The following is a 14739-nucleotide window of genomic DNA, read 5'->3' as shown; positions in this document are numbered from 1 at the left end:
TACATAAGAGCTGCGGCTTTCCTAACATATCCACACTGGTGAAACGGCTGGCTTGGCTGCATGACAATGCTGTGAACCCATGGGAACTGCTGTTGGTTGTGACTGTCACGGAGCTGGCCTTGACTCAACTCACAGGACTGGATCTTTGTGGGTTTCCGGAAGTAGACTACCAGGCTTCTCTTTCCTCCTGCTCGGGGTCAGCGGGCAGCGCCCCGGAGAGCTGGACAGCATCACGGCAACACCAGCCCCCACTGAGAGGCACTGCGGTGCGACTGCGACGGCTGCACTCAAGCCCAGTCTCCACGTGGCGCTGCGGTCTGACTCAAGCACCACTGGCCATGCAGGGCACTAACAGGCTATCTCAAATAGTGCATACGGAAACGTTCAAAGTCCGATTCAGGTAGGCAGAAATCCCTTCTACATCTGTAAGCCAGGCTTAGAATTAAGTACTTCAATCTTCTTTTCTAGCTTTTCTCTGTTCATATCTATAGAAAGCAGAGGAAAACGAAACATCCCTCCAGAAAAAACTCCTGTATTTCTAAAACATATCCAAAGAATATCTTTAAGTTTGCTTACAGAAACTTCAATTGATCAAAATGCTTGGATGATAAAAATATAAACAAATTTGTCTATGAAATGTGAGTTCTGGTCTACGGCCATGCCACCCTGAACGCACCCGATCTCGTCTGAAATGTGAGCTCTAACAGCCTAAGGACAGTTCTTATTTTTACTTTCTTTTTTTGGGGTTCCGTTCTTATTTTTAAAAAAACCAACTATGTAGAGACTGCTACCTTACTTGCCCAGGTAGGTACTACAATTGTTGCACATGGCCCTAAAGATTCTACCTACAACTGTTCCTCCCCACTTTTTAAAACTGTTCCTTTAAAAAGTAAATGCAGACAACAAAAAGTTCCAGAGAACTGAACTTACCTGTTATCTTTCCCTGGATACATCTGAGTATATTCAACTCTGTATTTTTTGGCAAAAAGCATGAAGGCATTCATCGGTCTTTTGCACTTGTTAGGAGAAGTGGCGCTCACAGTCCCTGCGCTGTGGGGTCTGGCGGCCTTAGCACACGGGGAGCTGGCGGAGTGCTGCGATGGTGGAGGGGAGCCACAGTGCTGGCCGAATCCCGACCTGGCAAAGTCTTGACCGCCGGGGCCCCCACGGGACAAAGATGCGCGTCGCTGACGCGCCATGCTGCTCAGCACATACACTGCCGAAGAGTCCAGAGGGGTGAAGTCATAGCTATAAAATTAAAACAAATCAACAGGGTTTTAATTCAGTTTGGATGAGCCAGTTTGTAAAAACAAAGTTAAGTTATGCAACAATAAAAAGCCATGAGTATTTGTCCAGAAACGACAATGTAGTCACTCCTACCAATCATTACCAAAGCTCCATTACTTTGGCCTGGCTGTTGCTAACTGCTTACAGACGATGCCTCACTTAACTAGGTTACATATCTACTGACTACACAGGAATTAAAACAAACAACACAAAACCCTTTGCTGAAAGACGATGAGGTCCTCATGGGACTCTACTATAAGCCACCTGCTTTATACACAGCAAGCACCTCCTCCTCAGATTCAAATCTGACAGTTTCAAGCATCGGACTGCTTGGTGTATAGGAGCTCTGACCTGCAGAGGCACAGTGACAGGTGGGCATCTATCAGGCTAGCAAGTGACTACTAGACACAGGCAGCAAGCAGGTGTGAGCACTTTAAAACTGTTAAAATCAACTACAGGAACTTAAAATTCAGAGCCATTTCAGCCTCATCAGTATCCCTGAAGGGCCACCCGACATCCAAGCATTGTAACACAGACGACTCCCTTAAAAGTTCATAGGGAAGAGGCAGATCGTCAGAAAAGGTACATGGAGATGAGCTACTGAGGGGTTTGAACAAGTCATTGGTGGAAACTTCTATTATCTAACAGCTCCATTTTAACATAAACTGAACGCCGCCGCCTCAGGTTGCATCTTCTCTTTAACACGGCTACTTGGAGTGTTTCCTTACCCCTTCTTGATATTGGGAACAATCTAACAACGCACCGCTGCATTACAAGAGCCACACGTGTGACGATTCAAACTCACAACTGTCTACCTCCAATGCTCCAGGTTTCCCAACTTTGAATTATCAACTGAGGAGTCAACAATTAACTCAAGGCAAATAGTAATCATATGAATTCAAAACCTTAGGTGAAAATTAGTTAAGGCAGACCTTAGCTTTTAATTAAAGCTAAAGGAAAAACCTGTCAAAAAGAATTGTTCCAATTGTGTCAAAACACTTTTCCCTATTCTGCGCCCTTTGATTCAGCTTTTATTCCAAACTCCGCTTAGTTCTCCCCCTGAAACCGAGAGCCGAATAAATACAGAGAAATAGGCTGAGACAAGTTACAGGACTCTGTGGGAGGATTAAAAATCATAAAAAAGACAGGCAGAAGGCTAAACAAACAAGTTTCATGCCATTCACTAAGAGGATAAATGACCAATTATTAATTACCAAATGTCTTTTATGTTTTAACGGTAGTAAATGAAATAAAGGCATTTACCCTGCGACCCCACTAATTATCATCCTATCAGAAGTTCTGCCTGTAGAGCTGCAACTGCCACCGTGTCTTAAGGCCCTCCTACGCGCTGTTTGCAAGACCAGGAAACTTACGCTCACAGTATAAACAAAAATGCTAGAAAATTATCACTCTCCACTACAGGAAGGTATTTAACTACAACTTCAAATATCAAACTATTTTTTGGTTCGTTGATTCTAAAATTTTGGAAACACCGCCCTCTAGTGGTCCATACTTAACAATCGTCCATCGCCATTACAGATCCAACTTCAACCAATTTGAAGTATTTAATGCTAAATTTCTGCCATGACTAGAATTTGAAAGATTCAGGATGCAACAGAAGACAAACCGCTTCATCCTCTGTCACACCTCTGAGATCCGCACTCTTTCTGGGATGTGCCTCTTCTCACTCTTGTCCGTTCTGCACATGCCACTCCTCCTGTTTGGAATGCCCACTGCCACTTTCTTTGATTTACTGTAGTGTGCCTTTTAACATCCATCTATTAACTCATTTAATCTTCCTTCCAATAGCACCCCCAGTTTAAAGATTAAAAGAAAAAGCTACCGACAAGTTAATGTACTTTCATACAATACTGGAGAATACTGAAATTTTAACGGGGTGTAAATCTTACACTTACTAGGAACATGAACTTGGTTCAGTTAATACACCATCTAGCCTTAATTTACCTATCTGTTAAATGAAGATAATATTTTCTGCATTGTTACTGAAATATGCCCATATTAGGACTGTTGTGGGCACCCAGTCGGTACCCTATGTAAGTTCAAAGTATTATGATAGATGATCTCCCAGATTAGGCGATAGAGTACTGAATTTGGAAGCTTTACTAGATCAAGGCTTGCAGCCAAGCTCTATCATCTATGAGCTATGTTTCAGGCATGTTCCGCTTTCTGCTTTATCCCTCCCTACGTTGTAAAATGAAGACACCCTACTCACGAAGTGAAGATAAAGTCGTGTCTGTGCTGTGACTGGCGCACGGTGGGCAGTGCCTGTCCCATGACTGTTTCACTTGAACAGACACACCTTCACAAAGGTCAAAGGGACCCTTTCACACTTGCCTGATGCCCAAACAACTGGCTTCAAGTCTCAGTGCCTCAGAATCGCTTCCTTAGATCATGCTCTCACCTGGAAGTTGTCTCATCTAGAAAGCTTTAACTGTGCTTAGGGAAACATTCATTTATTACCTGTTGCCTGATGGTCAAGACAGATCTGTTCAGCTGTCTTCTCCCTTGTACATCTTTCCCTAAGTGCTTAAGTGGTACCTGGGAATGTATTCTGGGGTCCTCTCTTGACAATGGGCTTCCTTTTTCCTGCCACTGCCCTGCCTGCCTGCTCCGGCCAGGCAATTTAAAACTCACTCTATTAACTATATACTGTATATCAGCAGTAATATCTAAAGATTATAATATAAATAAGTACATCTATTATTCTAAAATTTTTTTCTAAAGAATGTCATTCCATAAAGCAACAGAATCAAACCTTATCTTCTGAAAATTATTTTTTCCTTAAAATTTTTCCTAAAAGGAAAAAAAAAATTTCCTAAAAGAATTCCATTATATTTCACAATTTATGTATTCACTTTCTGGTTATCGTGTACTGATATTGCTACCATAAAACAACTACAAACTTGCAAATTTCCTAGTGCATGTCTACCACGAGGGGAAGGGGAAGGTCAAGGTCGGGAGAAAAAGGGGGAACCAATCACAATGACCTACATATATAACCTCCTCCTCTCTGGGGGGTGGACAAAATAAAAGACACTGGTCAGTGAAAGACATGAAAAATAATAATTCATAAATGATCAAAGGTTCGTGAGGGGAAGGTGCAGAAGGGATGGGGGGAAATGAGGAGCTGATACCAAGGGCTCAAGTAGAAAGAAAATGTTTTGAAAATATGATGGCAACAAATCTACAAATGTGCTTGATACAATGGAGGCATGTATGTATTATGATAAGAGCTGTATGTGCCCCCAATAAAATGATTTAAAAAACAGTACAAGATAGGGTTACAGTCTCAGAAACCCAGAGTCAGTTCTGTCCTGTAAGGTCATTATGAGTCAGAATCAACTTGGTGGCAGTGAAATTAAGTTTATTATGAATCAATGTTACCTTTATTAAATACTGTAAGTTAAAACAAATGAGTACTATATAAAGATACAAAAGTTAAAATTAAGTTTCAGTTAACTACAAGTGATGCTAATAAAAGATTTAGAACTAGTTAACAACTAGCCAGAAAAGAATTTTTACAAAAATCAGTATTAAAACCATTAAACTTGGCCATTTAACATGTGAAATTTTTCCTAACGTAATTTTAAGTGTTTTATAAACTCACTTTTCCTATGACTACCTCTATGAAAACCTCCCTACTTACTAGTGTTTCCTTAAAGGACTTGATATTTTAAAATTAAGTTACATATGAGGGGGTACAAAAAAAACCCTCCAGAATTCCCCCCCCCAAAGCTATATATTTAATTTTTTTGCAAAATGTATCACCTTCAAAGTACTCTCCATTACACTGAATACATTTGTCAAATCTGCGATTCCATTCTTGGAAACATTTTTCAAACTCATCTGTTTGGATGGCTGACAGCACCTCCCTCGTTTTTTTTCTTCACCTCTTCTCTGTCATCAAATTGCTTTCCTTTCATGTCCCCCAGTATTCTCAGAAACAAAAAAGAAGTCACATGGAATGACGTAAGGTGAGGAAGGTGCATGGGGCAAGAGAGGCATGCTGTTTTTTGCGAAAAAGTGATGCACTGAGATGGCTACGTGAGCATGTGCATTGTCATGGTGGCAAAACCAGTGCCGTCTGCTATAAGTCAGGTTTTTGTCTCACACTGTTATGCAATCTTTTCAGAACCTCTAACTCAGTGGTTCTCAACGACCCTTTCATACAGTTATTCATGCTGTGACAACTCCCTCAACCATAACATTATTTTCGTTGCTACTTCATCACTGTCATTTTGCTACTGTTATGAATTGGACGACCCCTGTGAAAGGGTTGTTCAACTCCCAAGGGGGTAACGACCCCCAGGTTGAGAACTGTTCTAAAGCTTGATGAACAGTCAGACGTGGTGGAACAAACGCCAAATGCACTATCCTCCTCACATCAAAAAACAAATGAGCATCATCTTGATGTCTGATTTTACTTGACAAGTTTTTGGGCGAGGTCACAATGGCTTCTTCCAACTGGCTCGAGTGATGAAAGTTCAGGGTCCTAAGAATAGCACCCTGTCTCGTCATCAGTGTTGACCTTGGGAAAAAAGGTCTGGGTCACTCCAGAACTGTTCTTTCAAAGCACGGCATGTTTCCACTTGATGCTTTTTCCTCGTGAGTCAGAACCTGAGGTTCCAATTTCACAAGGACCCTTCTCATCCCCAAATCGTGTTAAAATTCACTGCGCCAAGCTCCAAGAAAGCCCAGATAACTTCCCCATCTCTTCAATGGTCTGCCATCGGTCTTCGTGCATTTTGTCACACATTTTGTCAACATTTCATCCAGTCAGGAAGTTGACGGATGTGCAGAACGAGGTTTGTCATCAATCAACATTTCACTTTTTGAAACAAGAAAACCACTCGTACACTTGAGGTTTCCCCATAGCACTGTCCTCGTAAGCTGTGTTCACCATCATGACAGTTTGCGTGGCATTTTTCCCAAGTAGGAAAATTTCACAGCCACACGCTATTCTGTTAAATTGGTCATCACAAAAACAAGGTTTGAGCAAAACTGCTTTTATAAAAAAATTCAGTGACCAGAGCGAACCTCTCAGGCAACACCATTCTGAGTGCTCGGTGCTCGCCTAGTGGGGGCAATGTGTGCTCAGCGGAGCTTTTCTCTGGTTTGTTTTTGGATACCCCCCGCATACCACAGGACTTCAAAAGTTCATGGGAAAACAGAACTGAAAGATCCTGGAATTTTCCCACACACTTTTCCTTTCTTCAATGTAATACTCTAATTCTTAATTGTTCAAAAGCTAACCTGTCCTAAGTACTTTACACTGCACTTAGTCATCCTGAGGCTCCTCACCTAAATATCTAACGTAATCATTAGGAAAAGTAAGACTAAGCTTAATTGAAAAGGGAGAGACAGAAGGAGAATGTTAATCCAATATTACCTTTTAAATGTATCAAAAACACCTGAATCATCAAAATTAATGGCATCGGGGTGTCCAGGAGGTAGACATACGTCGCCCACATGGATTTCACAACATGGAATGCCATGCTGCACCACAGTCAGGCTTGGATAAAAGGATGACCAACCTAAAGTCAAATCAGACAATTGTCACACAGAGCGAAGGGGACAGCAAGTACGCCAAGCATTCAGTGAGCAAGAGACACTCCTGTGTCTTAACAATGAATTACTTCACAGAGATCCCACGTGTTAGAGAGCAGAGCTGCTCCGCAGGGTTTTCTTGGCCGGACTCTTTCCAGAGGAAGACTGCCGGGTCTTTAGGTCTTTCATTGGCAGCTCCAGTGGGTAGTTCAAACCGCCAACCTTAAGGTCAGCAGTTGAACACAAACTGTTTGCACTACTCAGGGGCCTTTTAAGCTACAAGGAATAAAGTGATGATGACTGAGTCCATGAAATAAATTCCTGAATTATGAAGCTTTACTTAGTGTTATTGTAGTAAGGTTCTGAAAAGCGATTTACATTTATAACGTATTTGGTGATTCTAAGCCAAGATGTGATTACCCAGAATATTCTACTTCCCAAATTACTACCAAGGTCACAGAGAGCTTACTGTATATGCAGTATGCTACATGATGGAAAACTTTCTCATACACACAGTAAGCAGAGTTGCACCTGACTGCTGCTAAGAAACCTAAGCAGCATTAGATATTTGTTACAAGCATTTTTATGGCAATCGTATTTAGTTTGGAAGAAAAATTTCCCCCCCTTTTTTAAATCATCAAAGCCATAAAACATAATCAAGGGCTTAGAAAGCGTTTCTTAAAAAATGTTACTACAAATTCAGTTGAGACCCTACCTTTGTTTTTAACATAGAAAGGGTGGTCCAGCTTACACTCTACAGTAAGTAACCCTTCTTCTACTGTACCAGGGTCAAAAGTCAACTTCAGTACAGACTCGCCAAACGATATACTTTCTTCGTGCGATAACAACTTTAGACCATCAGAACCATAGCCCTGAAAACACATGCACAGAGGGAATGAATTGAAAATGTACATTTGAACAATTAATGAAGTTCCTATTACGTGCAAGACTTGTAGAAAAGTAAAAACAAGCAAGGCAGGATCTTCCCTATCTTCAAGGGGTTTTCACCCAGGAGTGAAGAAAAGACACATGTACAATCGTTTAGTAGCATGCAATTGGGGATAAGCACTTTAATTGAAGCATAACTAACGCTAATGGAGCTTGCTAACGGAAGGCATCAATTCCAGAAGAGAGAGGTGCTAGAGAAGGCTTTCAGTTCCCATTCAAACCAGTATTTAAAAGATGAATAAGAAAGGGGGAATACTGCCATTTTGGGCATCAGAAATAATGGTTTTTATGAATATGACTCAATTTTAAAATAGTAACAATGAGGGTACAATAAAACAGGCACAACTCAGGTAGTCAACTAAGTTAAAAGTACAAAGAACACCACTGTAGTCCCGAACTAACAAGTATGTAAAACCTGAACTTATGCTGCCGTGCGGAATCAGATTAAACCTAAATTCAAGCAATATTTATTGGCACCTCGTATGTGCCAGGTGCTAAGTTCTAGAATTATAAACACGAATACAATCCCAAATCACACAGGAGACAAACATGCTAACAGCTAGCTATAGTGCCCAGTCATAATTGAACTACAGCCTGAACAAAGAATGAGAGATGAATTGTAGAAAAGCTTTATGGTAATAAAATTGCCCAACCTATTCTGAAGGGTGAAGGAGAATTACAAAAGGCAATTATAGTTTTAAATCTGGACATCAAGAAGGACAGTATCTTTTAAATAAGAAGGAAAGAATTAGCCAGAGTGGGAAAAAGCAAGCAAGCCAAGAGGTCATCTGAGCTGAATGTGAAGAACAAATTCGTGTTTCACAGAGATGTTCAACATGCAGAGAGAAATGTGCAGGGCTATAGACGAGTACTTGTAAATGAACGAGTGGGATACTGGCTAAATGCCCAGCTGCTGGAGGGAAAGTGGTCAGTTGGAACCCACCAAAGGTTCTGGGTGACAGCAAACCTGGTGATCAGCAATCATGAAGATTTCAGTCTAGAAAGTCCTATGGGGCTGATCTCCATACATCAGAATCAGCAGCACCTTGAAACAATGTAATTCTCAGGGCGACTCTAGTGAAAGCTAATTCAGTCCCATTGAACAGATCAGGACGCCTGATCGTGTAACACCCAGAGGTTAGCAATTAAGGTCGGTCACACACACTTTCTGGAAGAGCTAGAAAGCGAGCCCAGGTACTGCCTGCTTTCCCCTTCCCTCTACTGACAAGACCCGTACAGATGAGCTGGTGAAGGAAGAAGCAGGGCAGGCTCTTGGGGAACAGTTAATAGAGTGGGCAGACAGGAAGCCAGTCAAGAAGACTGAGACCCAGCATCTAGGACAGCAGTCCTCAGCCTGTGGGTCGAGACTCCTTTGGGGCCGAACAACCCTTTCACAGGGGTCGCCCGATTCCTAACAGTAGCAAAGAAAATAATGGTATGGTGGTGATGGTGGGGGTCACCACCACATGAGGAACTGTATGAAAGGGTCTTGGCATTAGGAAGGTTGAACCACTGCTCTAGGAGAACTGGGGGCACAGCTGAGCTACATAAATTGAGGGATGGTGATTTCAAGAACTAACTCCTGTGTCACATTTGCAGAGAAGTCAAACACAGCAAGCAAAAGTCTCTGGGGTCCTAGAAACTGGAACACAGCTAGAGACCTCTGAAATCCATGCGAGTGGTCGCAGCTGAAGCTGGCTTCTATCGTGACGGAAGTTAAACAAGGGAGGGAAGAAACTGAAGACAGCCAAGTCAGGGCTACTTTTCTCAAGAGACTGAATGTAGGGATCAAAGGCAGGATTAAAAAGGAATCCTCAACAAGCACACGTTGCCGGGCTGTTTTTTTTCTGCCTACAGTGCAGATGGGAGAAATTTAAAATGTTCAAAGCGAAAGTAGTCCAATGTTTACTTTACTGTTGCCCACTCCTGCTTATGTTTCCAGACTTAGAGAATTCCAGTGTTTAAAAATTAACAATAGAATCAACTCACAATTACTCACAGGAGAATTAACCCATCCCTTTGTAGGCTATCTAAAATAAGCCCTTAGCTCAGTTATTTACTTGTTTTTGTTTTTTTAAATGCCAGGATAGTCTAATTTAATATAAAATGCAAACTGATAAGAAACAGGCTTTTGCATAATGAGCAAGGTAAGCGCCAAGTCACTATTCCTCTCCCCCATCTGGCTAGGCAACTAAGGGTCGTCACGTAACCTCTGCTTAAAATCCAAGGTATTTAAAGAGGAACACACGTGGGGATTAGAGCCTGACGTAAATAGCAGACTTCTTCTTATAGGGAGATTTTCAAAGGATTTGGAAGAATTTCAGATCTACCTTGTGAGTGCTCATTTGCAGATCCTCCTCAGTATCACAGCCCTCGGCTCTAGCAACATCTTCAGCGTCCTGCCAGTCCCTGTTGCTTCCCTGATGAAAGCACAGCCGTGTGCCTGGGGTGTGAGAAGACACACGTTATATGTCTGACTAGCCTATTACACAAGGGGGCTGAGGGAAAGTCTTTACCTTTTAAAAAGCAGTGCCAAGCAGTTGAAGGCCAGGAATTGCACCATCCCAAATCATCATCATCCGAGAGGGAGGACATGCAGAAGATGCCAGATTCTGACTCACTATTTGCCTTGTAAGGAAAATATTGCAAACATTCTTAGCTTGATTTTTCAAATCTGTCTTGTTAACGTCCGTTTTTATCTCAAGCCAACATAACTAATGGATAAGTTGTTGTTCTTAATGTTGGGGAAAACACAAGGCCTTCTAAAAATGAAGCTTAGAGAAGGGTGGGACGTTTCCAACGCCTGTGCCTATTGTCGTTGTTGATTGTTTTTAAGCCAACAAGAGAGCTCCATGTAGAATCACATCCAGAACCACAAGAACTGCCATTCCCATCGTTCTTAAAGGAGAAAAGTTAATCAATCTCACCCGTTCCGCAAACTAGACTGTGTAAAAGTTTAACCTCTTGAGCACACTCACCCTTTCTTGTCTGACTGGGGTTTCCTCCTTCCAGTGATGATGAGGGAAGGCAGGCGCACTCTTGGAAGAGGAGGACACCGGTGGAGGGCGTGCATAGGAATGTAAACTTTTACTAGTTGCTATGATGTGCACAGGAGATGATCTGAAACAAGACAGCAGTTTTAATTACAATATTTAGGTTTCTTTAAAAATTAAAAACTTCCTATGTAAAATTTCAGTCACATATAAGACATAAGACACTATGACATAAGACAGCAACATTTCATCTATAATATGCTGTTCCTTAACCCAAATTCTTACCTAACCCTCCTCATACATTCTAGATACTAATCCCCCCTAGATCCAACAGTGCCCTTTATATTACTATATAGTTTCACTTACTTATGCAACCTACTTTTTATACACATATAAAAATATGCTGGTTTTCATTCATAAAAGATTATGTCCTTGTGCTTGGATCCCTATCAACTTCTTCCACCTTTATAGAAATTCAAACAGAATAGAGCTGAGTCTAACGTAGAGTCCCTGGGGCACAGCAGTTAGGCGTTGAGCTATTAGCCAAAAAGCTGGTGGTATGAATCACCAGTCGCTCTGAAGGAGAAGACACTCGGCGCTCTGCTCCCTAATGGATTCCTGTACTTTCGCATAAATGATACTAGCCTGCTGTGTTTGTTTGCACCCCCCCTCCCTACCCCTGAAGGTAATTTCTGTAAGTGCTGTTATGCCATTTTTTTAATGGTGCCCTTTAAGTATAAAATTAGCATAGCTCATGTACAAAAATAATCCTCAGGGGAGTTATGGAACAGGTGGCAAACAAATGTAGAAGGGTGTTATGTTTGTAAAATTAGGGTACAGCCCCCAAACCCTACAAAGCAGGCAGTTCTGTCCTGTAGGGTTGACACACAGGAAATGCAGTATGAGCAACAATGAATTCTTTATTTACCAACTACTTCTCACAGGTACAATGAAATATGCAAGTGAGAATGCTTGGATTTACTACAGCAGGAAGCAGCTTATTTACAACTCCCTGTCACTAGACACCATTTTTAGTATAAGTTTGTTGAAAATAAACCATGTAAGGTCTAGTTATTTCTCAATATCTATGCTCTTTCTCCATTCCCCTCAAAAGCTTCTTTCAGGCTAAGTGCCTTTCAGAGTACAGGGAACTCAAGAAACTATTAAGATCCTATCTTTACAAAAACCTCAGCTGTTCACAGGAGTGGTGACAGTAAGTCTATAAAGAACGACGTTGTAATGTACATGGATTCTGGAGTTTGGAAAAGCAGCAGAGAGGAAGACAGCATGGTGGGCGGGGAGGCAGGCATGGGGTGGGTCTCAAGTTCTGAGATGCCAAATAAGGAGGTGGTCCTTAAAGAGGGGAGGGGCGGATTTTATGCAGTCTGTCCTAAACATCTGCTACAGGAGGAGGAGGAACATTTTTCTGATTCTTCCCTTATTTCCTTGGATGTTTTATTAGCCTCTCCATTTCGATTTTATTCTCATGAAGATTTTTTCTCATTATGTATTGCAGAAATTATTTTTCAATGGTTTGTGAAAGTATACATGTCATTTTTCTTATTTCTTAAATTTAAAACCCTCTCAAATTTCCATGTCAATTGCGGCATACTCTCTAATCAATTTTAGAGTATAAATTCTATGCTGAATGTTTCACCTTTGTCCTTTTTACTAAACATTTCGATATATAAGTATTATAGAATGGGCAACTGCTTGAAATTCTTTAAGTTCATCCCTAATAAAAGAAAGTTAAGTTTTATAAGTTCTTCTCATTACTCATTTGAAACAGAATTAATACAATGTTCTTAGTTGGATGAAATGTTCTGTAAAAATTTACACACTAAATGGACCTAAATCACTGGTATCAACAATTCTTCATCCCTCCACCCCTACAGGGATAATATAAATTGTACCTGTCCTCAACCCCTGGGCACGCAACAGTTACAACTTCAGACAAGGGAAATTCAAAGCCTACATTGTGTAACCTCTACAGGAAGTTGTGCCAACAGGCACTGACAGAGTTAGCAGGGACAAAAGCTAGCAGAGCTTGACTCTTCTCTTGTTCCTAGGAAGGAGGAAAGCACAGAAAATGGCTGCAGGAGACATCCTCCGTGACTTAAACGTTTATCTTACTCTAGAGCAGTGCTTCTCAACCTTCCTAATACCACGACCCTTCACCACAGTGCCTCATGTCATGGTGACCCCCAACCATAAAATTATTTTTGCTGTTTGCTACTGTTATGAATCGGGTGACCCCTGTGAAAAGGGTCATCCAACCCCCAAAGGGGTTGCGACCCACCGGTTGAGAACCACAGTTCTGAAGAGTTTACGTAGCATCCCATGAAGTGGATTAAGGATCCTCATGGAACCACTGTCAAAAATGAACAGCTTATCACAGGGCCACTATCAGTTCCAATCAACCTGACGGCAGTGAGTTTGTTTTTTGTGTTCTATTTTCTATACTAGAATGAGGGAGAGAAATATCCAATGATGAAATTGTTTTTTTAAAGCCTTAAAAACTCCTTAAATATAAAACAGGAAAAGGACTATACTGAAAATTGGGACTATAAAGTAACTAATACTGCAAAGGGCAATTTTCTTCTGGATGGCCGTCTGTTTCACATGGAATCAAATTGAAGGTAACCAAACTGAACTTACGCTAATCAATACTGACACTCTGCTAAGAAGAGCAGCACACACGGCTTGTAAGCAAACAGGCCTGAGAGGTGTTCTACACAGAAAATTATACAAATGTAACTGTGCTGCCAAGGCTTTGTTATTCCTACATTTCCTGGTATTGACTATATAAGTTTCTACCCAAATCGTTGCATAACCATGCATCACTCTCTCCTATGCATGATTATATTTAGCTATGCCTTTTTAGACTTCCCTTAGGGGTCTCTGGAGTTATCACTCAGAAGCTTCCAGAATGTCACAGCACAACGCATTTTCTTAAACACTGGCCTGGGTCTATCAGACGGGGGGGGGGAGGTGGTTTACCATTGAAGCCAAGTTGTACAAGTTCTGTATCATAGTACTAGCCAATTTTTATATTAGCAAATGAGTAATATAAGGCATATAAGTTGTGAAAGTAAACCAGCCTAAACCAACCAACCAACCAAAAAAACCCCCAGGGTTGCTAACAGTCTCAAAGAGAATTATGGTTCATTTGACAAATACACTTTTCAATTCTATCAGAAATGCAGAAATAGGTAATGAAACTACCTCTTGGTCTCATGTTTCGCTAACAGTAAAACATTTACAAACTTTTTATACTCTGTTAGTTTTATTGGCTTTTCCCAATTTCTAATTATGAAATTATAGCACTGAGAAATTTTATGAAAAGGAGCTGAAATCTAAAAGCTTTGCAGATTTAGCATCCAGTTTTAAGTAAACCATTCATTGGGTGGTTAACAGCATTATTTCCTTTAAAGCTGGAAAAAACCTCTTAAAAATAGTTTATAATATGAATGTAATCAGTGTTCTTACCTGTTGTAAAATGAGCACTGCATAAGGGGACTTTGTGGACTGGTAGCAATATTTGCTAATTCAGTTAACCAATCCACCTCATTTTCACGGTAAGTATTTTCTGTTATGTCTGAGGTATTCTGATTCCAAGATGGTCTTGGATATTCTTGATGCGAAACTTCTGAACTTAGCTGGAATATGGCAGATTGGGTAGGATCACTTTGAACAGCCTGAAGTTCAGGAAGGTCATCTGCAAATAAAAAGACAAAATTACAAAAAGAAAATGATTAGTGATGCATGCAATAGTGTAACAACAGTTGGGTCAGTATAAATGCAGTTGGGACAGAAATCCTCAAATTTAACTATTTTGTAACGGGCAATCAGAAGTTAACAACTTAATTTGAAAACTTTTCTGGAATGAAACAAGTTCCTCTTACATTACATGGTGCAGAGCTTGATGGAAAAGTAAGCCAAT

General features: G+C 40.9%; 1 protein-coding gene across 2 annotated transcripts in view; it reads right to left on the bottom strand.

The window, feature by feature from the left end:
* HBP1 (HMG-box transcription factor 1) overlaps positions 1-14739 on the bottom strand; it is a 31279-nt gene that overhangs the window by 5943 nt on the left and 10597 nt on the right. For both annotated transcript variants that reach the window (XM_075558543.1, XM_075558544.1), the window contains exons 3-9: positions 14286-14514; positions 10782-10923; positions 10320-10431; positions 10134-10246; positions 7571-7727; positions 6698-6842; positions 931-1248 (exon numbers count right to left, since the gene is read on the bottom strand). In XM_075558543.1, coding sequence (XP_075414658.1) covers positions 931-1248; positions 6698-6842; positions 7571-7727; positions 10134-10246; positions 10320-10431; positions 10782-10923; positions 14286-14514 — 1216 coding nt within the window. The remainder of the gene's footprint in view (positions 1-930; positions 1249-6697; positions 6843-7570; positions 7728-10133; positions 10247-10319; positions 10432-10781; positions 10924-14285; positions 14515-14739) is intronic.

Source organism: Tenrec ecaudatus, chromosome 9 (genome assembly GCF_050624435.1).
Source record: "Tenrec ecaudatus isolate mTenEca1 chromosome 9, mTenEca1.hap1, whole genome shotgun sequence".
NCBI classification, from domain to species: domain Eukaryota; kingdom Metazoa; phylum Chordata; class Mammalia; order Afrosoricida; family Tenrecidae; genus Tenrec; species Tenrec ecaudatus.
This window is presented reverse-complemented; position numbering and strand designations above follow the sequence as displayed.